Source organism: Camelus dromedarius, chromosome 11 (genome assembly GCF_036321535.1).
Source record: "Camelus dromedarius isolate mCamDro1 chromosome 11, mCamDro1.pat, whole genome shotgun sequence".
NCBI lineage: Eukaryota > Metazoa > Chordata > Mammalia > Artiodactyla > Camelidae > Camelus > Camelus dromedarius.
In genome coordinates, this window is record NC_087446.1 from 38034677 (window position 1) to 38061098 (window position 26422).

A 26422-nucleotide genomic window follows, 5' to 3' on the forward strand; every position below is an offset into this window, starting at 1 on the left:
GGGAGGCACAGGGTTCCATCAATGTCTTATAGAATTGAGTGTTGAATAGCTTTCCTGTTCACTGAGGAGCCTCGTTGTTTGCTAGCAAACTGGAACGTCTGCCCCACCCCCAGCCTGAGAGGACTGCAAATTTGTCTTTAAGTGGATTTTCCCACCTAGGCTTGTCTTCTTACCTGTGCATAGTATGAAGGGTTGGTTTTTCAAACCCAAATTCTGTGTGATCTGGGTAAGCCATATTACCTCTCTTAGCTTTCATTTTGTGGGATTCATAACATTTAACACATTAAGTGTGTTAATGTATATAAAGTGCCGGGCATAATAGTAAGTCTCAATACACAGTATCCTGAAAAGTGAAATAAAAAATACTTTGCATTTTTTCTGAAGAAAGGTATTGTGTGATTCTCAAGATACATTTTTATTTTGCTTGCTCAGAGAAGTCTCGCACAGATATCTCTATTACAATGACATGCATTTTTAGTGGAGATCACTCTAATGCTATTTACATTGAACTCTTCTGGCCAAATGACAAGTTTATAAAGAATACTTTTAAGATTGAATCAGAAACGGATGATGATCACCATCGTTATGTATGAAACAGAATAATTTCCCACTGACATGGGTCTAATTCAGAATCGATAATCGCCATCAATTACTTCGGCTTCTCGTGGAAGCTGTGAACCCTTGCATGCTTCCTCCAGAACAATGAAGGATGGTCTCGAACTGCCTGGTGTGGAGCCTGGCTCTTCTCTACCTGGATGATGCGGAGTTCTGGCTTTCCAGCCTTTGTTGTTCTCCTCTCTTTTTCTTGGAACTATGTATCGTCAGTAGGATGCATTACTACCTTCAGGATCCAAAGAAATTAACTGGGACCAAGAATAACGGTAGTCATAATAATACTGAATAATGCTAATAATACTAATGTTAACAGCAGCTGTGAGGAGCTCAGTGCTTACCCAGCACCAGGTATCCTGTGTTTGTGATTGAAGGACCCTCCCCCACCTCCAGCTCTGAAGTCAGATTCCTGGTCCTGAGCCACGTACTTGACTGAGCAAGTGATTTCTCTGTGCCTCGACTTCCTCTCTTGAAGAATGGAATTTGTAACATTACCCTTCTTATGGGGTGGTTTTGAGGTTTAAAAGAGATCATAGGCGTTAAGTACAGAGCACACTAGCAAGCTGGACGCACTTGGCCATATTTATTAATGTTAATTCCTCGGAGAACTTTCCTGGTGGAGGTAGATGAGGAACTCGGGCTCTGGGAGGCTTGGGGTCACATGTGTGTTGGCTGCAGGGGACGGGGCAGGGGCTCAAGCCCAGCTCTGACTCCAGAGGCGGGACTCACATCCTCTATCCTCAAACATCTCAACTGGTCACCTCCAGGAAGTTCGTCTGTACAAGAAGGAAAACGAGCAACGATTACCATTGTTATAGCAGTTTGATGTCTGGACCATTATCTTGTTTGGGCAAGAGACTGGCCTTCTGTGTGTGGATGATACATTAGTTTCCTATTGCTGCTGTACCAAATTGCTACAAATTAGGGTCCTAAAACAAGATAGCTACATTATTTCATGCTCTGAAAGTCAGAAGTCTGAAATGGATCTTACAGGGCTAAAATCAGGTTGTCAGCAAGTCTGAGTTTCTTCTGGAGATTCCAGGGGAGAATCTGTTCCTTGCCTTTTCCAGCCTCCAGAGGCTGCCTGCATTCCTTGGCTTGTGGTCACAACACTCCCACCTCTGCTTCCATTGTCACATCTCCTATGACACTTACCCTCCTGTCTCCCTCTTATAAGGGCCCCAGTGATTATCTCCTGAGTAATCCAGGATAATGTTTCCATCTTAGGGTCCTTAACTTAATCACATCAGCAGAGTCTCTTTTTGCAACGAGGTCACGTGTTCACGGGTCCCAGGATTCGGACATGGCCTCTTTGGGGGCCGTCGTCCTGCCTCCCACAGGTGGCCCTCCACCCCCCGCCTCAGTGCTGACCATGTTCTCGTTTCTCAACTGCCATGTGCTGTGGGATTCAGGATGAGGAGGATTTAGTCTCCATCTCAGCCTCTCCCCTTAGCTGTGAGCCCAGGCCAAGCATTTCATTTCTTCATGCCCCGTTTTCTCCTTTCCTCGTCTGAAAAATAAAGGTTTCCGCACCCATGTTTGCAGGGCTGTTAAGAGCACAAAGTGAAGGTATGTGTGTAAAATGCCTGGTCCTAATTGGCTCTGAAAAATGGGAACCATTATTCTCACGATGATTCCTTTCAAATTATTTTTCATGCTCCTGTAGCAACAAACAGAGCCCAGTGTCTTAGTCAAAAAATGAACAAGGGTCTTAACATGTAGGTCAAGGGGTCCCTGATAATAGCTTGCAAAAAGCAGGGGGAAAAAAACCCAACCTGGTTCCAGCTCACCACAACTGGACTCAGTGGGGAACAAAAGGGTTATTCAGCTGACCAGATGACAGGGGTGATGCAGAAGGGGACAGGGAGCCGAGATTAGCTTGTCAAGCAGTATTTTACTGTGAAAGCTGCAGATCAAGGCAGTCTTTTGTAACAGCGTTTATATTGCAAGAGGCACAAGATATTTTATGGCCCCCCTCGTGGCTCAGAGCCTAAATGGCAACCCTGTTTGATCAGCCTTTCACAGGTTATGTGATGTCTCCAGGAGGAATTGGGTATAAATCTCTCAAGGTGTCCATCTGAAAATGGGGGGAACCACTGGGAATTTGAGGGGAGTAGAGCTGAGGGAGGGGAAGGGAAGTCCAGCCCCTCTGAGCTGTCACAGAATTTCAGTCCCGGCATGTGGCCGCCTTAGGCACCCTGTTGCCAAGACGGACAGTTGGAGACTGGGCGGCAAAGGGAAAGGGGGTTCTTTGTTTCCTGAAGAACCACCTTTCTCTTCCAACTTCATCTCACATCACCCTGCCTGCCATCTGTGTCCCTCAAACTTATCCCCACCGTGGGACTTGGGCAGTGGCCATTCTGCTCCAGGAACCTACGTCCCCGTTGACCACCCTGTGGTTGGCTCCTTCTTGTCAAGCCTCAGATGAAGTATCACCGCCCCAAGAGGTCTGCCAACCTCCAGTCGCTTCTCTGTGCTTCGCCTTCTGTATTGTCTTCACAGCACTCAACACCATCAGAAATGAGCTCGCTCATTTGTTTGTCTGTCTGGTGTCTCCCTCACTGCCTCTGGAATGTAATCTCAAAGGGAACAGGGACCCTGGACTGTTATTTACTGCTGTCACCCAGAGCTGGGACAGTGCCTTGCACACAGAGGGTATTTATGATAATAATCACTCACTCTTACATATCGCTTATTTTGTGCCGCATCCCATGCTAAATGTCTCAGGTGCATTAATTCATTTAATTCCTCTCAGCTAATCCATTTCACAGATGAGGAAACTTGAGACATAGTGTGATAAATGAATTAAGTCAAATCAATAGGCTATTTAGCCGAATGCCAGATATGACTGAATTAATTTAGTAACTCTCAGTTATCTATTGCTACCATCATTCTGTATAACAGAACACCCCATTTCTTCATGATAAGTGTCAAGGGTGCCAAGGAACGGTAAGAATGAGCTTTTTTATTTTTCCGCTGGATGGGAGATAGAGATTGCATTTTATATTTTCAGAGAGTTGCTGTGCACATTAACTGAGCATCTCCCCTGCGCTGGGCATTCTGCTACATTTTATTTTATTTAGTTTCTGGGATTCAATCTCCACAGTTGAGTGCATTTTATTTTTAAATAGTGAGAGCAGGCCTAGGAAGTACAGCACTGGACCTGCTCCATTCAGTCTGGAAGACTAAGGGGGGTGACAGCCCTCACGCCCTCCTGGTGTCTGTTCTACGTTTGTTCTCCTGAGAGCCTCCGGATAAAGCCTCTCCCCAGAGCAGAGCGCCTCGGACGTGGTAGCTACTCTGTAAATGTTAGCTGAACTGAATGAAGTGGGAGAGGGCACCAGCCAGCCTGTGAGAGTGGGCTTCCTATCTTCATCTTCCAGATGCCGAGACGGAAATTTCAGGAGATTCAGGTCAAAGTCACCTAGCTAGTCAGTGAGTCAGGATTCCATCCCAGACGTTTCCAACTCCTCCAGCCAGTGTAGCCGGTGCAGGTGAGGCTCAGGACCCACAACGTCTCCTCTGTAGTTTTTAGATGTCTCCCCAGGAGAGAAGCGGTGGGGTTGAGAGTATACATGTAGCTTGTGTGACCCCTGAGAGGCTACCCACTTGGGCCCAGAATCCCCCAGGCCCGGGAGCACCGCCTGGCCCTGGGCTGCCATCCACTTTGAGTGGAGCTCTGGAGTCTGTGTTCTGCCCTGGCCTCTGCCCCGTGTGTGGCTCCGGGAAGATGGGTTGGGAATAGAAGGAGCCCTCCAAACAAAGCCATCCTGCCTGAGGGCCTTCCGTGGACAGTGAGACCAGGCCTGCATGGATGATGTGTAGGATTCGGGGCTTGGCCAGAGTGTGGCTGTCCAGCCCTGGCCGCCAGGACAGCCAGCGCTGACACTGGCCATAGGGCAAGCGGACACCTGTCATCTCTTTTGGAAACTGCTCAGGCATCATTCACCACCAAGTGTGGAACAGGTGGAACAGAGCCCTGCCCTGTGGAAAATCTTAATTAGCTTCCAGAAGTGAGGCCAGAATCATTGCTAACTTATTCCCAACTCCTGCCACCAGGCAGCTCTGACTGCAGCGGGGAGGCCTTGCCCACAACCCCTGTGCTGTGTGTTGTTGTACTATTGCTGTTGGTTTGTGGATCCTCCCTCCCCCTAATCAGAGTTTTCTGCTGGACCGCCTCTCAGTTGGCAAGGGTCTACTTTCACTTAAGCGGCCTGAATCTATTCGGCATTCATTCACTCACCAAGCACTGATTGGGCTCCTGCTATGTGCCAGGTTTGCACCAGGCCCCGGAGACACAGCAGTGCACAAAGTCATCTGACTCTTGTCCAAGGGGGACAGAGTCTAGTTGAGGGGACAGGGCAGTGCCAGAGAGAGAATGAGAAGACGCCAGGTAGTAACAGAGTGCAATAAAGACAGCGTGGCTGGGCGATGGGACAGTGGGGAGGGGGATCAAGGAAGACCTGGCTACAGCAGGGACATTTAAGTTGAGTGAGGGGAAGGAACCAGCCAGGGGGACACCTGGGGATGTGTTCAGGCAGAGAGCAGAGCAAAGACAAAGGTCTTGCAGTGGGAGCAAGCTCGGTGGTTTGAAGAACCCAAAGCGAAGACGGTGCGGCTTGGGAAAGACAGAGGGTGGGAAATGTGGGTAGGCAGGCGGGGGCCAATCCACAGAGCCCATTGAAGGCCACAGAAATAAGGATGCTGGACCAGGAAGCGTCTTCAGCCCGTGATGTATGATTTCACTTCATCTACGTGACACGTCCAGAATAGGCAAATCCATAAAGACAGAAAGCGGTTGTGCGGCGTTGGGGGTAGCTGCTGCTGGGATGGGGGTTTCTTTGGGGAGCAGCAAACATGTTCTAAAATTACAGTGATGGTGCAGAGCTCTAAGTATATTTAAAAGTCACTGACCTGTACACTTCAAGTGAGTGCATTTATTACGAGATTCTCCTACCACCCACCCCAGACCTTGTAACTTCAATGGGGTCCATCCTTGATTTGCCAACACTAGACTATCACTCCCAAGGGGAAATTTTTTAAATTATTATTTAAATGTTTTTATTTGACATTTGAACCTGGTTCATTGCTGTATCCCTCAGCACGTTGGTGGGCGGTTCGTAGAAGCTTAGTAGCTATTTGTTGAATGAATGAAGAAGTGAGTGAGTGAATGAATGTGTGAGTGAATGCCTGCATTTGCACCTGTGGGAAAATACACCGCTATAGGATATTTCCCTGGATTCAGTTCCATCATGCTGGTGTTTCTTAGCCATGTAACCCAAGCTGGAGAGGCAGCCTGGAGAAGCCTGCATCAGCAGAAGGGCAGAGAGGACAAAGAACGTTCCCATAATGGTTGGCACTTGACTGTAAGTGCACGCTGCTGGCAGAACAGTCAGCAGAGGGAATGAGGGAGAGGCAAGGAGCCACAGCAGAAGCACTAGGGGGGCAAGGCTGCAGATCCCCAAGCTGATGGCATTATTGGCAGGAAAGGACTCTTTCTGCTTAAGCCCAGACGCATGGGTGTGGCTCCTTTCCAAAGGAGCCTTTCCTTTTCTTTCTTTCAGGATTACAGAATAAAAAGGAATTGGTAGGAAATACAGATGGACAGATGGACTGGTGGATGGATGGATGGAAGAACGGACGAGTGGGCATTCAACATGGCGCCGTGTAAAGAGCTTTGGTCTTGAATGGCAAAACTAACAGCCTGCTCGCTCCCTGAGCCCAGTTCTGTCATCTGTAAAAAGAAAATGATACGTCCTGCCCCTCCCTAGCTCTAAGGGCCATCAGAAAGCTCAGAATAAAAGCCAGACACCTTTGATCAATCATAGGGCTTCACAGCTGTAAGGAATTACTATCTGGGTAAACTCTTCCCCTCCAAAGACTGCCTGTAGTCCCCCACATTGCAAATATATTATGATTAAAGTGCAAGAGTAAGTCAAAATCTTAGTAAACTCTGTGATCACTTTGGAATTCCTCCAACGAACTCTGCATGGATTTTTTTCCCCCTCCTCTCAGCTCCCAAGCCATTTTTCTTATGTTGGAGGTTGCCAAGATTTTATGGCTATTTGGTTATCTTATCCATGCAGATGGTTAGCATTAATTTATGCTGAAATAAATCTGCAAAACCTCATCTGTCTTATTGCTCTAGAAGCGTTAGGTATAAGGCCTAAAAAAAAAATCCTAATGTATGGCCTCTAAAAGAGCTGAGGTGTGATCTGCATGCTTTTTATTCATTTTGACTTGAAATTCTTCTTTCTATCCCTTGATATTTACATATAAGCAAGTTAGGTTGTTTGGTATTAAAAAAAACTTATTTCTATGACTCTTAATACATGTGCTTGTCTCAAATTACTGAGAGTTGCTTTGTATTGAGAAAAATTAGGCTGTGATTTATCATCCAGTGATAAATTTTGAACAGCCCTTTTCCATTTTAATTTACTTTATTGTTTTTTGGAGGTACTGGGGATTGAACTCACGACCTTGTGCATGCTAAGCATGTGCTCTGCCACTGAGCTGTACCTACCTGCCTCCTTTTTGATTGTTAAACATTAATCACTAAGGCACAGTACGTGAGTCAGCGACCAGGGATTCAAACACTAATTAGCTGTGTGACCTCGGGCAAGTCTCTCAGCCTAGCTGAGCTCCATTTCATCACGCAGGTGAACACCTGCTTGGGGGACTACTGTGAGGGTGTGTGTGGAGTACCTGGCGTGTAACAGCACTGAGTAAATGCTATTAGGTAGCACTGTTGTTGTGGTTGCGCTGATGGAGGGTTCTGTGTGAGAGATTGGCCCAGATTTTCCTTTAGAGCAAGTCAGACCTAAATAACAGCTGAGCCCCTGCTCTCTGTGCATTGCCTGATCCCTGAATTGCTTTGCCCCCTTACTCTTGTGCTGTTTGGGGGTTTTTCAGTCTTATGCTCTGGTGTTTTCTGATGGCTCCAGAAATTCATTCAAAACATTTCTACAGAGTGATTCCATCAAGTTGACCTGACTTGTCCTAAAAGTCAAAGGGACAGCTTCTTTCTTGCTGTGCTCCAGGGCTTGGCTGATTGTCCCCAGGTGCCGGGCTGTGGGACAACAATTCTCTGGGAGAGAGTCTCCTGCATCTCCTAGCTCACCCAGGTGCAGAAGACGCCAAAGACCAGGTGGCTGGATGATGACCGCTGTCATAAAGTGTAGGAAACTTGATTCTGGTGCTCACTGGGCGCACACAAATCCAGCTCCTTTGTGTCACTTTCTGTGGGCTCCTTCTGAAGAATTTTAGGTTCTGCACAAGGCGAATGGTTTGGAGACGACTATATCTTAAGGCTTTCAATTGTGAAGCAGTTTCCCTCTGTCTGTCTGTAGGTGTTGGTTTGAGACTGGTTTGTGTAGGTTCCAACTTGCAAGGCAGATAGTCCTCCTCATGTGTGGATGCCACTGACCTACAGTTCATGCAGCAACCTCTCTGCGCATCGCCAGGTATCAGGAGGGGTTGTGATGGAGCCTGGGATTCAGGAGTTGCATTGGGGAGCCAGCAGGGCCCATGCCGTTGACCAGCACTTCGGGGGCCATCATGTTAGCGCCAAATGTTTTATACCTTATCATCTTCTCACTTAGGTGTCCAAGCCAATGGTTGCTGACTGAATTCTCAAGAGCACCTTGCACATTAGAGGTATTAAGAAAATGTCTATAAATCCTACCTAGCTCGGCAGTCCACGCGACTCATAATAATGGCTCTCGCGCTTAGCGGGCACTTACGGCACGGCACACACCATGCCAGAGTGCTTTGCTCAGATGAGCTCGTCTCACCCCCCAGCTGCCCCGGGAAATAGATGCTGTGAGCAACCTCATTTTACAGATGAAGACGCTGAGACCAGAGAGCTTAAGAACTTGCCCACCGTCACAGCCAGAAAGCAGGCGCAAGGCTTTGGCTCCAGGGCGGTCTTTAGACAACTTCTGGGAGGTGAACCAGTGCTGTGAGGTGAGACGAGAGGATGGGTGCCAAACTCAGCTTAGCTCAACCTTCCTTTGAAAGAAACGGACTTTTCTGCCCAGAACGGTCGTACTGCAGTTAGCGCGCAAGAAAAATGTTCTTCACGACTTTAGAACTTAATTGAGAACTAGTCCAGATGCAGTCTTCCGATACGCACGCCTCTTTCGTCACACCACGGCCGCGTTGCCCGCTGCTTAATGCTGTTGGGGAGGGGGTGAGGCTGTCATTCTGTGTTTCCTGCTTGCAGCCTGTGTGTGGAGGGGCAGGAGTTCACATTTGAATTTAGCAACAGTGTGGTCGTGTTTTCTGTGCGTCACTTCCCGGCATGGCATCCGATGAGCCTTATAATTCTCAGAAAGCCCAAAGGTGCCTGGTTATTTCTGTGTCTGTCAACCGGGGACCCCATGTGTGTTTTAAGGCTATTACAGCAGAGGGGAACCTTGGAGACCCGGGGCCCCTCCGTTCTCCCATTTTGCAGAGGAGACACAAGCATTCAGGCAACTCATTGCGCTGGATTTTAACTGTGGATGAAACGTTTGCTGTTAGAAAAGCAGCTTCAGAAAAATTACCGGAGCTCTCATCCTGGTCCTTGATTTGGCCGTAGCCAAACTTCCTTCCTCCCTAACCCGCAACCTCAGGGCCGTAAATCACCCACCACCTCCTATAACGAACGTGCTTCCTTCTGGTAGAACCACATTTTTCTGTTGCTGAGGATGAGGCCAGTGACTGTTCTCTCCCATGTCAAGCAGACCACGAGACCCTGGTTTGTGTGTTGTGTGCTGATTAAGATGAGCAAGACTCACCCCCAGCATCTGTGAAGCTGAGGACGAGGTGAGCTCCGTCCGTTCAGGGTTCTCTCATGATCCATTTAATGACCTTTTATGAAGGACTCACTGTAATTTTGTGATGAATAACAGTAACTGTACTTACTGGATGCTTCTCTGTGCTAGGCACTGTGTTAAGTGCTGTCTTACATCAGTGCCCAAGACATCCCAAGGCTAGAATGGGTGGGGGAGGCAGCTGGTCTATAACATGATGGAGAGTTTCGGGCCACCCTCGGAGAGGCAAAGCCCCAGGAAGGCCATCACTGGGAAAGCAGAGGCCAGCACAGGCACCATCTGCGTCCAGCTGGGTCTCTGTCCCCAGCTCTGCCCCTGCACGCCCTTTCCCAGGCCCCTCTCCCGAGCAGGTGTTTCTCTCCACTTTCTTCTCTTTACTGTCCCTGTCCCCCCCACCTCTCATACGCATCACTTTCACAAAATGCTCCATGTATTTTTTTTTTAAATACTACTGTGCAGAAATTACAGTTTAGGTCAAAAACAGGTAGATTCCATGTGGGAAGCTAGATGAGGCCGTATGAAGTTCTCGAGAGTATTTTTAATTTGTCTAATAGCGGTTGTCTCCCCATTCAGGTAGGCTAGAACCCTCGTGACTAAGGTGAGGATTTAAATATAAATGATTCTCCTGTAGCCACAGGAAATCAAATGAGCAGAGAAACCATTGGAAAGAAAGAGCAAGCAAGGTTTAGTTTTCATTAAAATAACACGGTCCCTATAAATAAGGTGAGAATCCGGTTAATAGCTTTCTATTCAAGAGGAGGCGTGACACTCCAGAGACGTGTGTGTGGGAGTCCTTGAAAACTGAGACCTTCCTTTCCACTTACATCTTCTGTGCATCCTGAGGGCTGAATCACTTCATCTGTAGTTCTCTTTTCAATTAGCTAAAACCATTGTTACCTTTTTAAAAAGTTATCTTCCCTGTTTCCTTCTTGGGTAAGAGTAAGTTGGCTTCTGACTCCAGCTCATGTGAAAAATGGAAGCATTAAAACCAACATTCGAGGCCTTCCTCTGGCCAGTCACGGAGAAAACAGAAACAGCCTGCTTGAAAAGAGGTAGGAATGTCTTAGAAATTTCCCTGGAGCACAGAGGCCCTACAAAAATATTTATTGTGGCACTGTTTATAATAGGGGGTTGTTTGGATACCCAAATAAACCATGTTATATCCAAACTATGAACTACTAGGCAACAATTAGGAAGAAGAAGGTAAATCTGAGTCACATCTGACTGTTGAAGAAAAAGCCAGTAGCTAAAAAGTCCTTTCCAATACTGCATAGCATAAGAAAATTGCAGTATATCTTCTGTGGGCGCACTTCTGATAGACCCATATGAACGTACAGAAAATAGTCTGGGAGGACTTACATCAAACTGAAATCAGTGGCTACATCTCGAAAGGTAGAGAGGGGACCAGGAATAACTCATGGGTGACACCCTCAGAGTCCTGTCCTCCTTGGTCCTTGGAGCCTGAAGCCTGAGAACTAGGCTCCTGGGCTGAATGCTCCCTGACCAGCCTGGTAAGCTGGGCCTTGGGGGTGGCTTTGCCCCACCTCTGAGGTCAGGCTTTTGTTCATCCAGGCAGCGTGTGCGACTGTCTACCTGGACAAGACACAGTGTTAGCCTTGGGAGTTAGCGTGACTTCCAGTAACAGCTAACGGCAACGTGTCAGGTACTGTTCTAATCGCTTTATCCTCACAATGAACCTATAATGTAAACACTATTTTTATTTACATTTTAGAGGAGGAAATTTGAGACCCAGAGAAGTTAAGTCACTTACCCGTTGTCACACCACTAGAAAAAGCCATGTACTTAAGCTACTATTCAATACATAGGACAGCCGTACGATTTATCCTCCAAACTGGGATGCTTTTGAGAATGAACAGGGAGATTGTTAATACTTATGCAGGTCAACAGGCATGAGCTGGGACTGTTCCCGGCAAACCACCAGGATGTGTGGTCACCTAAACTGCACTGTTTCTCGACCCTGACAGAATGGTGCCTGCCCTCCTTAGAGTCTGCTGTTCGGGGGGGGCAGGGGGGGCGACAGCCTGTGGGAGTTACAGGGAGCTTTAGAATATGGCAGCGCAGAGAAGGGCCCCTGCTTTGGTTTCTGGGAATCAGAGAGGGCTTCCTGGAGGAAGGAACAACTAAGCTGAGACTGAGGGATAAGTAGGAGTTAGTCAGACAGAGCAGAGTTGTGTAGTGGTGAGAGCTGACATCGGAGGGTTACCAAGGCCTGAGTCTAGACCAGATGTCTCTGGCCTCAGGCACACCCCTGCTCTCCAGGACCTCAAAGTGAGATGTGGATTATAGGGTTTATTTAGGAGTCTGCAAACATTTTCTTAAAGGGCCAGATAGTAAACATAGGCTTTGGGGGCCAAGAGGCAAAACTGAGAATGTTGTGTGGGAACTTATATAACCATTTAAAATATGAAGATCATTATTCGCTCTACGACCGAAAAAAAATGGCAGGGGAGGGGGGCCGGGGGGCAGATGATTGGATTTGGCCCTGGGGGTTTATGTCAGAGGTTATATGTTGCCCAGGTTTAACTGGCGTATCTATTCAGCAGAATGCTTTGCTGGATATCACATAGACAGTGGGGAGGCAGCTTAGAATCAGGGACATGATGCAGCTCAAACCCCAAAGGCCCAGCGGCCCCGTGCTCAAACTCAGCGCTGCCACTGAGCAGCAGTCAGCCTCCCACAAGCCGCTTAACCTCCCCCAGCCCCAGATTCCTCAGCACGTGAAAGACAGCGGGCAGCCCCCAGCTTCCCAGGGCTGCCGTGAGGACCCAGTGAGAACCCATTGGTTCGCGCCTTCTTTCCTCTTACTCAGCACACATTCTGGGCTGGGCGCTGCAGCGGGCTCTGGGTGGTGAGAGGTGACCCTGTAGCCAGGACATCATCCACAGGTATTTTTTTTTTTTAATGTGTTTGTGGTGGTCATTTCTATGAAAACTCTGGGCCCGTGATCAGAAGCACAAGCCCCTGTTCTGACCCAGCTTTGGTGGAGGGAACGAGTTCGATGTAGAATGTGTCTTCGCCTGAGTCGTGGCCGGGGGTTCTACCTGGGATCATGTTTACTTCAATAAAGTGACGCCTGAACGTGGCAGAAGGGGCGGGAGGCTCTTTGAATCCCTGGGATAAAAAGACTGAGGCGTCACTAGAGCCGTTCGTTCCTGGGCATCAGTCCTGGGTGAGTGGGGACTGATTAAAGCTGGCTGGAGTCGTCCTTTTGTATCAGAACTTTCTGTGCCCTTAGTCAGAGCGGCTTTCAGTCCTCAGCTTTGATGTGGGAATTAGAGTTCCTCGGACCTGAGTCAGACTCCAGGCCCCGAGCTGCAGAAGTTGGGAGCTTCCACATGGCCGAGAGAGTTCCCAACAGACCCTTGGCAGGGTGGGAAACAGAGCAGCCAGAGAAGACTCTGGAAGCTGGGCCTTGAGTCAGCTCTTGGGAAACTGCAACAGCAGGGGGCACGGGGAGTTCTTTGAGGCTGGATGAGCTTTCGTCACATCCTGGCATCATCACTTACCAGTACATTGTGTAACCTTGAACAAGTAACAGGGCTTCTTTGAGCCTCAGCTTGCACCCACCTGTAAAATGGACATAGTACTGCCCTCCCCCACCCTGGCTTGCGAGGACTAACTGGGGAAAATCACTGACAGTGAGTGAGTGAGAGCTTCATATGTGCAAGCTTTGGGCTAAGGGCCTCATCTTGTCCTCTTCAAGGTGCTGTGACGTGATGGTACAGAGCCAAGAGAGGTTCCATGTACCAAGAACTTAGGCAATTTGGTTCGAGAATCCATATCCCAGATCATTAGGTGTCACTGCCCCGTTAAGAGAGAGAAAACTCAGAAAAACAGAAACGTAATTCTCAGAAACATGTGTTGGGGTGAGGGGCGTGGAGTTCTATTTCTTGAGCAAGCATTTCCTGGGCAGCTACTCTGTGCAAAGCCCTTGAGACATAAAGATGACAAAGGCACAATTCCTGGCTATAAGGAGGGAGCTTCCGACAACTACTTAATCTTGTCTCTAAACTAATGATAAGAATGCTTCCTCACTCTCAGTTCCACCCCTTGTGTGCTTGAACTTAATAACAAGTCACTTTTAAAACTCTGTGCCCCATCACAGTTGTCCTTTCTTGTGCATATCTGGTATTGCCCCATAACCGAGGTGACTTGGATATGACGCTTGACAGTGCAGTCACATTCCTGCTGGGACTGCCAGGGACAGTGGGACAGCCAGGAAGAGCGAACAGGATGGGTAACGTTCTAGGAGGCGTGCAGACACAGAGGACCTCGTGTAACTAAAGCGGGTGACTCCCCCACCCCAATTCTGGCAGTGGTGCAGGGCTGAGAAAGGGCTGCACGGGCAAGGCGCTTCTTTGCCTTTGCTGGAGCAGTCATTCCCAATGTACGCAGCACAGCAGCAGGCCCGGGGAACCTCTGGGTGTGTTAGATAACCATCTGCACAACCTTTGCTGTGCAAAGACCCCAACTGGTGGGGCTTGGTGAACAGTTTCCAAGCCTTCTGTTTTGCTCCCACTCCATCTTTTTCCTTTTTCTTTTTTTTTAATTTGGGAAATTTTTGAAGATAAAAATGTAGCATATGGTATAAAAACACCTTTTACTCACTCTCCCAAATGAACAAATACAGCATTTTGGTGTGTTTGCTTCAGCTCTTTTACAGGTACGCCATTTAATAGAAATAAATCATCATCAACGTAGAAATGTTTTAACCTTCCTTCATTCCCCTCCTCTCAACCTCGTATTACACATTTACTATATAAATGCCAGTCTGTTTTTACACTTGAACCTCCACTCTGGGTAGCCATATACAATACATAGGATAGGTTTGTGTTTCAGAATTCATATAGATGCTGTCATCCTGAATACATGAGCCTTCAGTTTGCCTCTTCCACTCAACCTTGCGTTTTGAGGTCCAGCCCTGTGCGTCTTAGTTTAATTGCTGTATTGTTTTCCATCATAGGACTGTGCCACATTCTATTTCTCCATCTCTCTGTAGATAGACGCATCAGTTGCTTCCAATTTTGGGTCACTACAAACAGCATTGATTTGAACACTCTGGTGCACGTCCGCCTCCGGATGCACAAATGTAAGAGTTTCCCTGCAAACGGTGTGTCAAGACGCCCACCAGCAGTGGGCGAGGGCTCCTGAACCCTGGTATCCTCCCGGCCACTTGATTTGGCAGATGTTCTGCATATCTTACCAAAGAAATGATCTCTCTATTGAAAAAACAAAATGTAAAACAAGGGGGAAAAAATAAGGAGCTGGCACCGAAGTGTCATTAGCCTGCCCTGGGGCTCTTAAGAGATTCTGGCTTCCTGAGCCTTTTCTCTTTCTTTCCTGGGACTTTTCAGCCTCTAACACAACAGCTTTGCATGTCGGCTTTAGCCAAGTGAAGGGAGACTCCCTACAGCAATTTCACCAAGTCTTGACTTTCTTACTCCGGGTCATTTGAAAATATCTGTGCTTCATCTCCCGTCTGCTGTCAGCGCTTGGTCCAAGTCTCATTACCCGCCTCTCACCTGGATGGCTGCCCCTCAACCGCACTGGCCTCCTGGCTTCCATTTCCCCCCGTTTCAAGACTTCCATTCATTTCGTGCAATCATTTATCAGTCCATTTACTCATCCATGATTGACTAAAGCCCTGCACTGTGCATCCCTGTGACTACGGTTCTGGCCCCCATTACCTGTGGGGCCGAATCCAAATGCCTTAGCCTGGCCTTCAAGGCGTTTCACCACCCCAACTCCAGCCCCTTCCCCTGGCATCACCTCCACCTTTTGCATCCCAGGCAGCCAGTCTGCTCTCCCACAGTTCTCCAGACACTCCTGACAATGTTCTCGTGCTCTCTGCCAAGGTTCCCAGTCTTCACTGGGAACACTTCACTTGTTAAACTGGCTGGAGGCTCAGCTCAGTTCCCATCTGAGGAGCTTTCCCGGGGGTCCAAGACAGAACCGATCTTTTCCCTTCTCTGCTCCCACAGAGCTTTGCACATCGTTACCCATCTTGCCAGCTACTGTGTAAACTCTTCCAGAGCATGACCCATCCTCATTCACCTCTGTAGCTCCAGGGCTGAGGGTTGTGTCTGGCATATAGAAGGTGCTTAATTAAAGCTTTTGATGACTATCTGCCACCCCCTTCCCTGCTGCACTTCCCAGTTCAGCGCAGGCACCACTACCATCCAACTGATTGTTATTTGTTAAGGAATTTTTCTGTTGAGCAAGTTAGTGCTGGACACATGATTGAAGGTTTGTTTAATCTTAAAAAAATTAATTAGTTCTTAAAGAGTTTAACATAGTGTGTGCCAATGACAATTCTCTATTTTTGATCAGACTATCTAATCTAAAGCAAGCATTCTACTTAGAAACTTTTTGGAGTTTACTTTTATTTTTAAAAGTAATTCAACTGAATGTTATCAAATGTTGAGGTCTGTAATTCAGATTTTGCTAATTAAGATCAAGCTTTTCCTAGTCCATATAATTAGAGAAGAATCCTTGCTGGCTGTCTGGCCAATCTCAGTGAGGCACCGTAAATGACCGGGCTGCATTTTGTAAGCTCACTGGTGCCAGAATGACCAGTTGCATCAGAATCTCCTAGAATGTGGGTTAAATACAGATTCCCAGGCCTCACCCTAGCTCTAATGACACTGAGAACATGATGGGGCCTGGAAATCAGTATTTTAACAAGTGATCCAAATAGAAAGTGAGACGGAGAACCATAGATTCGGATCTGTGCTGTCCAGTAGTGACATGTGGCTATTGAGCACTTGAAATGTAGTCAGTCCAAAGTGAAGTGTGCTGCACGTGTGAAATGTACCCTGACCGTCAGGCTTGGTACCCTCAAAAAGGAAATACCTCATTAATATTTGTTAAATACTGGAGACATGTTTAAACCACACTATTTGGGATATACTGAGTTAAATTATTAATTTCACTTGTTTCTTCTTAATCTTTTAACATGGCTGCTAGAACACATTAGATTACAAGTGCGGCTTACCGCGCATCCTTGTGGGGCAGCGCTGGTCTGGGTGGACGCACTGAGAACACGGTGCTCGTCTCCTGGTACATTTCCGACAGTTGGTATTCATTGTCTATTGGATGAATGAGGCTGATCGCTAACACATGGCTTCCGCTTACCTACTGTGGGACCTCAGACAGGCTGCTTCGCTTCCCTGGCCTCAGTTTTCTCATCTGTGAAAGAAGCAGAGTAACTGAAGTGCTACAATCTGCTTCCAGTGAGATCTTGTCAGTCATCTGGAGACAGGATCTCAGTCCTCCACTTGCAGGGACTGCGGAGCATAGCGCAGCGAGGGCAGGAGGTGATGGTGTCCCCGGCTCACTGAGTGGGGAGGTCGGCAGCCTCTCTGGGAACCCTCTGTAACTTCATCTTCCGTTGCAGTCCTCCCCAGATCTCCTCGGGGCTTCAGTTAGAACCAGGAACAGTCCTGCCGCAGAGCCCATCTTTCTCACAGCTGTCCCCACATAACTTCTGGAATTTATTATTCACTTTTCTCCCATCACACATAATTTATGACTCAACTCTAGAAATATCAGATTAAACATCAATGGGTTTTTTTTTTCCCTCCTACATTTGCTTTAAAAATTATGTATTCATGAGGCAGTATGGTAGTCATAAGGGCAATTTCCCAAGTCAGATCATCTGGGTTCAAATCCTGCCCCCTACATCTTTCTAGTTATGTAACTCTGGGCAGAGTACCTCCATTTCCTCATCTGTAAAATGGGGATAATGCTAATAATGAACTCATGTAAGATGGAGAGTGTTACATGAAAATAGGATATGCAAAGTAATTAGCATGGTAATATATTATTATACATAACTGATTATATATCATAATTCATACATTTATGATTATGCTACTGATTGCATTTTCAAAACCTTTATTCCATACCCACTCTATGCCAGACATTACTGGGATAGTACCCAGTATCCTAGAGAAGGAAAGTTTTCCCCCATTGTGGCAGCTTTTAGGGAAAATAGCAGAGAGAAAAGATGAAGGGTCTAAGCAGCCGTAGATTCAGGAAGGAGAGGCCATACAAGCTGGCCAGGCACAATATACACACCACCGACAATAATAACACTACTGAACACCTGCCACAGACCAGTCCCGTTACACGTTCGCTACATGCACAGTCTCATTTCATCTTTATAACTACTTCCTTCGACACAGATGGAGAATCTGAGTCTCAAAGGCTGAGTCCAAGGTTGACCCACTACCGAGTGGCCGAGCTGAATCCAAACTCGTCCCTTCTGTCCACAAGGCCTCTGCTGCTTCTACCACCTCCACTTCTCTCTGTTAAAGTGCTGGGATCATTCCTTTCGATGTGTTTGAGAATCTTCTGTTCCTATAATAAGACATTTTCTTCCCCCACATTACTGAAGACCAGGCAAAAACAAATCACTGAGGTTAAAGCCAGAAGACCCCCTCTTTCTGAGAAGTGCACCTCTCGGGCATGCTGCCTGGGTGGGCTGTCCATGTCGCATGCAGTGTGTAGGATGGTTAGGGCTGGGGTGGTTGGCTGGGCTGCCTCGGTGTGTGGAGCTCCCTGTCACGCAGGAGTCTAGCAGAGGCTAAAGGTGCAGAGGTCAGGAATGTTCAGCACTGAGATCAGCAAGGTCCCTCCAGGTGAGACTTTGAGATGGGAAGTCAAAATGGGGCAGGGAACTAGACAGGAAGCTGGGACCTTGATCACCCCCTGGCCGTTCAGCACATTCTGTCCTAGTGGGACTGGGCAGGGAAGGAGGAATCTGGTGCCCACTTGGGGCTGGAACGTGGCAGGGGCTGAACCCTGGCCACAGACTGTCCTACATACCCCTCCCCAGTCATGGCCACACTGTTTCTCCTGGGGTTGGGGTCAGGGTAGACTCAGCATGCACTCACTCCTGGGAGCCAGGCTGGGCCAGGGCAGCCAGGACTCACAGGTGCACATACCTGCCAAGGTCACCTTGGATTCTAAAAGTCCATCTTCTACTCATTTGACAAACAGGCTGAGAATTCTTCTCTCTTCCATTTTCAGAGATCCCTGGAGAGAGTTTCTCTACCTTGGGTAAGTCATGATAGTGTCTCATTCACCTTGCCCTCTTACAGGCTGTCTGTGACCCACTCCAAAGACACCCTCAGGCCAACACATCCTAGGCGCTCAGTAAATAATAACTGCTAACAGTTGCTGAGTGCTTACTCTGTGACAGACACTGTTCTAGGTCATGCATTGTGCAGCTTCATTGAATCCACCCAGCAATTCTGTGAGAGTCCACAATAGCCCTAATTTATAGATGTGGAAGCTGAGGCACAGAGAGGTTGAATCCTTTGCCCAAAATTGCACAGCTCGCCAGGTCAGAATCCCAGATGGCCCTGAACCTGTGTTCTGAATATAGACACAAAGATACATTGGAGGACGGGGCCCGGGGGACTCCTCAGGGTCCACCAGGAAGCTTCAGGAAAGGCTCAGACAGTCATGCGTCCCAGGAGGTTGAACGACCTCCAGCCCGCTGCGGCAGATCATCTCTCTTCCCTGCTCCCTCAGCTCCTTCCCAGATTCTGTCCTGCCTCATCAGTGTCTTAAAGCCCACTGGAAACATTTGCTCATCCCCCGCTGTTCGTCTTAGCTGGTGTTGGCTCAGACGGTACAGTTTGGACATGTCTCCAAGGGCGGACAGCAGGGCGGCAAGAGTCGATAATGGATTCCAGCAGGTTGGACACCGTTCAGGTCTCATGCGAGGCTGGTGTCCGCGTCCTCCTCGAGTACTAGCAGCTGCTGGGTGCGGCTTCCCGGGAGGGGCTTGGGTCCCAGGGTGCGAGGGGCTGGGGGGCTCAGCAGGTGGGTGGTCACGGCTGAACTCCTGGCCGCTCAGGCTCCCCAGCATCTTCCCTTGTCATCGTGCCCTCCCAGGCCTGCTGGTTCTTGGAAACTCACACGGGCATGACTGTCTTTTTGCTCCCCACTGCATCTGCTGCAATAGTGTCAGCCCACAGTAGGTGCACAACAGGGTATTTGTTGGTGTTTGTTGAATGAGCATTGGTAGTTCCTGTCTGTAGTCTTGCTTGGCTGACACACGGGTCCCCTGGGCTCCAGACTTGCCTTCCTGTCTGCTTCTTGGATGTCTTCATTGGATGCTGCCAACTTAACATGCCAGAGAGTGAGGCAAGCACTCCGCTCACCTCTCCCACCTCAGCAGATGGCAGCCCTTCCTTCCAGCAGCTCAGAGCAGAATCCTCAGAACCCACGTGGACACGCTCTTTTTCCATGCCTCGTGTTCAGCCCATGCACGATTCCTCTCAGCTCTGCCTTCAAAACAAACCAAGAACGCGACGGCTTCTCCCCACCTCCACTGCTGCCTCCTTCCTGCAGTCTCGCCTGGTTTATCCCAGCTTCCACCCCTTTTCCCAGCAAAGAACATTCCAAGGCTAAGCCAGAGCTGTTCTAGAACGTAGATTGTTTCATGTCAGTCCTGCACTCACGCCTCCACCTCACAGTGAAGGCCCGGGTCCTCCCCATGGCCTGTGAGGCCTGGTGCTCACCAGCCCTTCCAGGCTGACTGCTTCTTCCAACACACTGGGCACACACCAGACGCACGCCAGGCACACGCCCGACCTGGCTTTTGTCTTGCTTTCCCAGATACACTTGTGGTTAGCTTCCTCACTTCCCTTTGGGCCCCTGCTTAGTAATCACTTTTGATGCTTTGAGGATTAGTGAGTTAACATGTGAAAAGCATTTAAAACTGTGTGGTAGCTTTTGCTGCATTCTCATTAGGGACTCTTGGGGCCTAATTCATAGCAGACGGTCAGGTTGGCCAATGGGCCACATGTCCAGGGCCTGGCTTGACGCCTGGCACCAAATGGGAACTCCAGCATCTGTTGAACTGAAAATGCAGAGTGAGGCCGTGCACCCCGCCTCTGCCCCCCGCCTAGTGTAGGCCATGAGAACTTAACAGTTTGAGAAAATGCTGGGAGCCCATCATTTCTGTGTCTTGTGGAGGCAGCGTTTCCTGCCTGCGCCCACTGGCCCACCAGCCTGGGGAGCTACCCCTGCCTGGGTCACTTTACTCAGGCCTGACCCTTCCTAGCTCCAAGCTCAGGGACATTGAGGAAAGCCAGAGACGAGGCCTTCTGGCAGGAATCGGACTCCTGACCAGGCTGACGGGGTGGCTGAGGGTGGGGAGAGGGAGCAGGTGACAAGGTGGAGGCAGCCTCCCCTGCAGAGATGACCCCTTGTACTGGGCTCTGCCACCCTCACCTTTGGCTCCCAGGTTCTGCCCAGGCCTTCCGGAAATTGCTGCTGGTCAGAGGAGGTTGGGACCATGGGCCTCGGCTGTCACAGCTTCTGGCTTTTCTTTCTCAGCCGCCCCGGGGAAGCTTTTGCCCCGAAGTCTGAAGATGAAGGTTGTGGCCCGAGTCTCTTGGTCTCTTTCTAGGGCAGAAGAGCCTTGTTAATCTGCTCTGTTTGGAGTAGCTCATAATTTGAAGCAGCTGCTGTCCCCAAGCAAAACCACTCTGTGGGTGTCCCAGCCTTTCAGAGGTCTCCCCTGGTTGATTCGACCTTGGCTGTTAGACCCTGAGACTCAGAGGGAAATGGAAGGTGGTCGTTTCTGCCTCCCTGGGCCCCCTTAGCCTCTAGGACCATCCCCAGCCGCACGCAGAGCTGCGCACCCAGCTTTAACCTCAGGGCACTTGATCGGGGGTAGTCAGTGCCTGGGTTTCTGCCTGTTTATGCCCCAGTATGTTGAAAAACAAAAAGCATGGAAGGTACTTGTGGATAAAACTGCTCTGTGAAACTTCCCTCCTCCTCAGCAGGGATGACCCAGATGTTTGTCAGAGAGGCATCTCGGCTGCTGATTAACCACACACCCTTGATAGACAAAATAGAGCAGTGCTCTGTCCCTGCGAAGCTTGCTTTGGAAGGATCCTGGTTTGGGTCATCTGGTTTATGCAATGTTGTTATTTTGTGAATGGGAACATCATGGCCTGGTAGGTCTGGAGTCAGGGAGACCCAGGTTTCAGCTCTAAATCCATCGCTTACTCACTGCATTTATTTCACCCCTCTGGGCCTTCATTTTATCATCTCAGATTCGGGAGTGATGATATACACCTTGCAGAATGTCTGTGAGTACAAGGGACCGTGTATGTACAGAGCCCAGCACATAGGTGCTCAGTAAATGGGAGCTGTTATTCATTGACCCAGGCAACTGCTGTTTATTGAGTGCCAGCTGTGTACTTGATGGGGAATAACAGTGGCAAAAATCCCTGCCCCTGTGGAGTTAACATTCTAGATGGGGAGCCAGACAATAACCAGATAAACAAGTCAAATAGGTAAGTCAGGAGGGAAGGTCGCAGTTTAAACAGTGTGGACAGGGGGAAGGCTTGCCGAATAGGCGGCATTTCAGCAAGAACCTAAGGCTGAGAGGGGGCTGGCCACGCAGACACCCCTGGAGAAGCAATGCCGGCCTCGAAGGGGAGGCTCACCCGCCGTCTCTGCTGCTTTTGACATGAGCTGTCCAAAACATGGTCTCTGAGCCCCATTGCCTGGCCTCTGCCCCTTCATTTCTGAGCCTATTGACCCACTGAATCACCCTCTGCAAGATCAACTGTGTCTTTAGGGAGTTTGTCTTAATAATGGAATTAATCAGACTGAATGTTATTTTGAAATGTTCCAGGGAAAGAAAGAATATGTGCCACTGTAGGGCTTCCAGATTTGAATGTGGAGTACTTGGGGCAACGTGTAACTGAAAAGGAAGAGGAGAGCGGGGCTGGGGAGGGAGGGACAGAGTCACTGCCTGTGTCTGAACTGAGTTCAGTTTCTAACCTCTGACGATGGAGACTGGAGACAAAATACAGGATAGTCCTTCTCCCCTGCCTCTTGTGATGCCAGCTCCTTCTCATCATTCAAATCTCAGTGCCAATGTCACCTCCTCCGGGAAGTCCTCCCTGACCAGCCCCATAATTACCTTCATAAACCTTGTCACCACCTGAAACTATCAAGTGTTTTTAGGTTTGTGGTTTATTATCTTCTTTAGAATGAAAGTGCCAGGAGGGCAAAAAACTTGTTTCCCTAGAACCTAGACAAGTAGTTGGCATGTAGTAACTGCTCTATGTTTATTTGGTAAATGGGTGAATAAAATCACTACATAGAGCTAGGGGAGGAGTCACTATAGACCAGTGTTTTCAGACTGCAGGTTATGTCCCATTAGTGGGTTGTGACAGCACTTTAGCTGACATTTTAAAAATTGAAATAGAGAAGAATTTAAAATACCAGCACATTACATGTGGTAAGGGTAAGTTTTGTTTTAAGAAACATATATACATACATACATGCTATCTATATGGAATGACATACTTTATTTCTCACTGTGGAGTAGTCAGAAGAGTTTGAAACTCAACAGTGAATTCTAAGTTTTCTCAGGCTTGATCTTCAAAAGGAACATTCTTCTCTCAGAGACTGTAAGCCTAGTCACATAAAGTTTACATTCTGGGGCCCCAAAGTAGAACTTTAAGAAAAGATTCCTTTGTTTCCTATTAACTGAAAAAAATGAATAACTTTCTACTGTAGAGGGGACCCAATCTCCTAAGTCTCTCCCAACACACGTGGGGTTAAATTTACACACTCACTCACACATATACACAATCATAGATACATAGCCACCAACACACAAGCACGCAGACACGTGCTCACACACGTGCACACAGACACGTACACTCTGTGCACACACAGACATGAACACAGTAATAGTCACAAATACACATCTATACGTACAAACACACGTACACACAGACACATCCACAGATATAGACAAACATTCATGTATACACAGACACAGAAGCAACACAGACACAGTTACAGACATGCACATGCACACACATACACACTTATATCCACACAAGAACATCCCTGTTCCGTGGAGACTCCCAGGCCATTTTCAGATGGGCACCCAGGCAGGGGCGCCTGCAAAGCCCAGCCTGTCCCTGACCAGTGTCCGTGGGTGGCTGGACTGGGCGATTCCCTAGGCTTTGAAGGTGGGCAGACTTGTCTTCCAACTTCTGCTTACTGTCTGGGCAACTTCGGTCAGGTTCCTCCGTCTCACGGAGCCTGATCACCTTGGGCAGGATCCCTGAGAGGAACTAAGATCTGTAGGAGGAGCGTGGGCACAGGGGCTGACAAAGCTTGTCACAGGCTCCCCCTGCCTCCCAAAGCTGTATCTGCCCTCTCAGAGCCTGCACCACCCTGTGCTGTCCTCTGGGGCCACTCGGAAGCCAGGCTGGGCTGTCCCTAGAAAACTACTCTCTCTGCCAGTTAAAGATCTCCCTTTGAAATGACATCTGTAATTTCTTGTATGGCTCTCCCCTTACTTCTGTGTGATAAGGATCAGCTCCCCACCTGCAGAAGGCTCTGGTATAAGGATCCCATGATGCCTGAATTGGGGCCCCCTGTGGTCTCCCTGGGGTACAGTCGAAAAGACTGTGTCATTTTCACTTCCATGGTTTCATGGCCTCTGGCCATAGGGAAGAACATGCCAAGAGTCGTGAATGTAGGGAGAGACAGGTCACCAGGATGGAGTGAAGGCAGCAATCATGGTCCAGGGACAAGGCACATCCAAATAGAACAGCCCGGATGGGGAGAAACAGCACATCCCAGGTACATTTTCTGCTCTACATTTTGCCTCCAGAACACCACAAAGCCACAGATGTCAGTGACAAAGAAACTGAAAAACAAAGACATGCATTAAACGTAACCAGAAGGCAGCAGTTTGTCTTCTGCCTGGCGCTGCCTCCTGGCCCTCCCAAGCTGGCGTCCACATGGGGGACCCGTGAGCTGTTCTGCCCACTGACCTGCCACACACACCCCCCTCAACAGCTCCATGGCCACCTCTCTCTCCTCTGCTTCCTTCCATCGTCAGCCAGAGCACATGGGTGTTTACTGAGGCTCTGATACGTGCCCGGCACACGCCAGGCGCCTTTGGGGTCAGGAAAGTGAAGGAGCCAGTCCCCGCCCTCCCGGAGGTTTTCGTCTGGTGAGGGGACAGATGTTACCTGAATCATGACACCCCCACTGCCCAGGAGACTGGTTTCTCTGCCAGCTCAGGGTAGGGTCTGGGAGGTGGCGTGAATTGGTTCAAATGAAGTGGTTAACTGGTGACATCCCATTTACTCCTTACCACCTCCCTCTGAGGGAGGGGTTCCAGCGGCCTGCCAAGGAACCCAAGTCTAGAAAGAGGTAGGGCTGGGATATCTGGTCAACACGTGTGGTCCTTTCACTTAGAACCAGTCACAGAGAACCACGTCCTGTGCAATTCCATTTCCATGAAATGTCCAGAATAGGCCCATCTGTAGAGACAAAGTAGATCAATGATTGCATAGGGCGGGCGGACGGGGGGGAGATAGCTAAGGGGAGGGCTGGTAGGTACGGGCTTGCTTTCTGAGGTGATGAAAATGTCCTAAAATTAATTGTGACGATGGATGTTCAACTCTGAATACTGACGACCACTGAGCGGGATGCTTTAACATTGTATGGCATGCGGATTTTATCTCAAAAAGCGGTTTTTAGATTTTTCTTTTAAAGTCGAGCCCTCTTCTCCTCGGCTCAGCTGGCCTGTCCCTGCAGCTGGGGAACAGCTGGCTCAGGTTCTGCTGTCTCTCTGCCTCAGGCTTTTAAGTGAGGAGAGCGGGGGAGCGGAGGAGACGCAAGACGATTCTTGCACGAGTGATGCTGTCTCGAGTTGGCCTTGGCTCTAGACCCGGCAGCGGCTTCCAGCGGGCTCCTTCTTGTGTGGGTTCTTTGGAGACTTCTCAGTCCCTGAGGATCTACCACCTTCATTTTCCTTAAAGAGGCTCTATCCCAGCTTGTTGCTTCCACCTTGTTCCTCAGCCCCTGCTGAGGACCTTGCATCCCACAGTTACCCTGCGGTTAGCCCAGGGATGAGCCTGGTGGGCCCTCCCTGAGCAAGGCCCTCATCTGGTCCCTGGGGAGCCACATCCATCCCTTCCCTGATGAAGCCCCGAGAGGCAGCTGCTGTCCAGTTCAGCCAGCGTTCTTATTTGTTGTCAAAGCTGCTAAGAAGTCGATATGGCCCCTCACATGATGGGAGACCCATCTATTAAATTCTTCAGTGATTTCAAAGCCCCCCTGCCCCCACCACCCGCCATCAATTTAAGATAAAGGGGAACCTCCCAGCCCTCTCACTTGGGTGTGTGGGTAGGTGGGATTTGTGGCTCTTCAACAGCTCTGTACAGTAAACCACTCTAAAATTTCTTCCCATCTCTTAAAACTCAACGCTTTTGTGTTGATGTGGGCAATTCTGGGTGGGACTGTGGGTCGGGGTTAAGAGTTGGGCCACTCAGTTCCTAGTACTCACTTTGCAAAGTCCACCTGTAGTCCAGTACCTGCTTTGAATCGAGCCATCTCGTGTATAATGTAGCTTTGCACTTCATCGGAAACTTCCATTTTAATAGCCTGATCTAATTATAAAATATTTGTCAGGGAGGGAGAACATGTTCTCACATCTTCCCCGGAGCGGCTGTGGCTTGTTCAGTAAAACCGAATAGATGCCAAGATGGGCTTGTCCACTGAATACATTTCCTGAGATGCCCCATACATGCTTTCTAAAGATGTCCTTTTTCAAACGGTGCCTGCAGTTTCCAGATGGATTTGATTTTTTCACTCATTTATGGATGAGTTTCCTCTTGTAGGAGGTCCCAGTGTTTTCTTGTCCCACCGACACACCACTTGAATAGGTTATATACTCAAATAAATAACAAACACCTTTTTTAAAAAAAAAGAAAAGAAAGTCGATGTTCCAGAATTACACTGGAGTTTTGACCTGTTTGTTGGCACATTTATCCTGAAGTGTCTAGCAGGGATGTTACAAGAAGATGGTAGAAAATAGCATTAGAAATTACCCCCCCCCCTTTCCTTCCTCTGTGAATAAACAGGCAGGCTTATGTTTTTTTGTTTTTTTCAGAGTTTTT

At 48.6% G+C, this 26422-nt stretch overlaps 1 protein-coding gene across 6 annotated transcripts in view; it reads left to right on the forward strand.

The window, feature by feature from the left end:
• CHST11 (carbohydrate sulfotransferase 11) overlaps positions 1–26422 on the forward strand; it is a 245845-nt gene that overhangs the window by 174876 nt on the left and 44547 nt on the right. For 3 of the 6 annotated variants that reach the window (XM_031462882.2, XM_031462883.2, XM_064491671.1), the window contains exon 3: positions 18483–18512. The exons of the other annotated variants lie outside the window; for them this stretch is intronic. In XM_031462882.2, coding sequence (XP_031318742.1) covers positions 18483–18512 — 30 coding nt within the window. The remainder of the gene's footprint in view (positions 1–18482; positions 18513–26422) is intronic. 6 annotated transcript variants of the gene reach the window in all.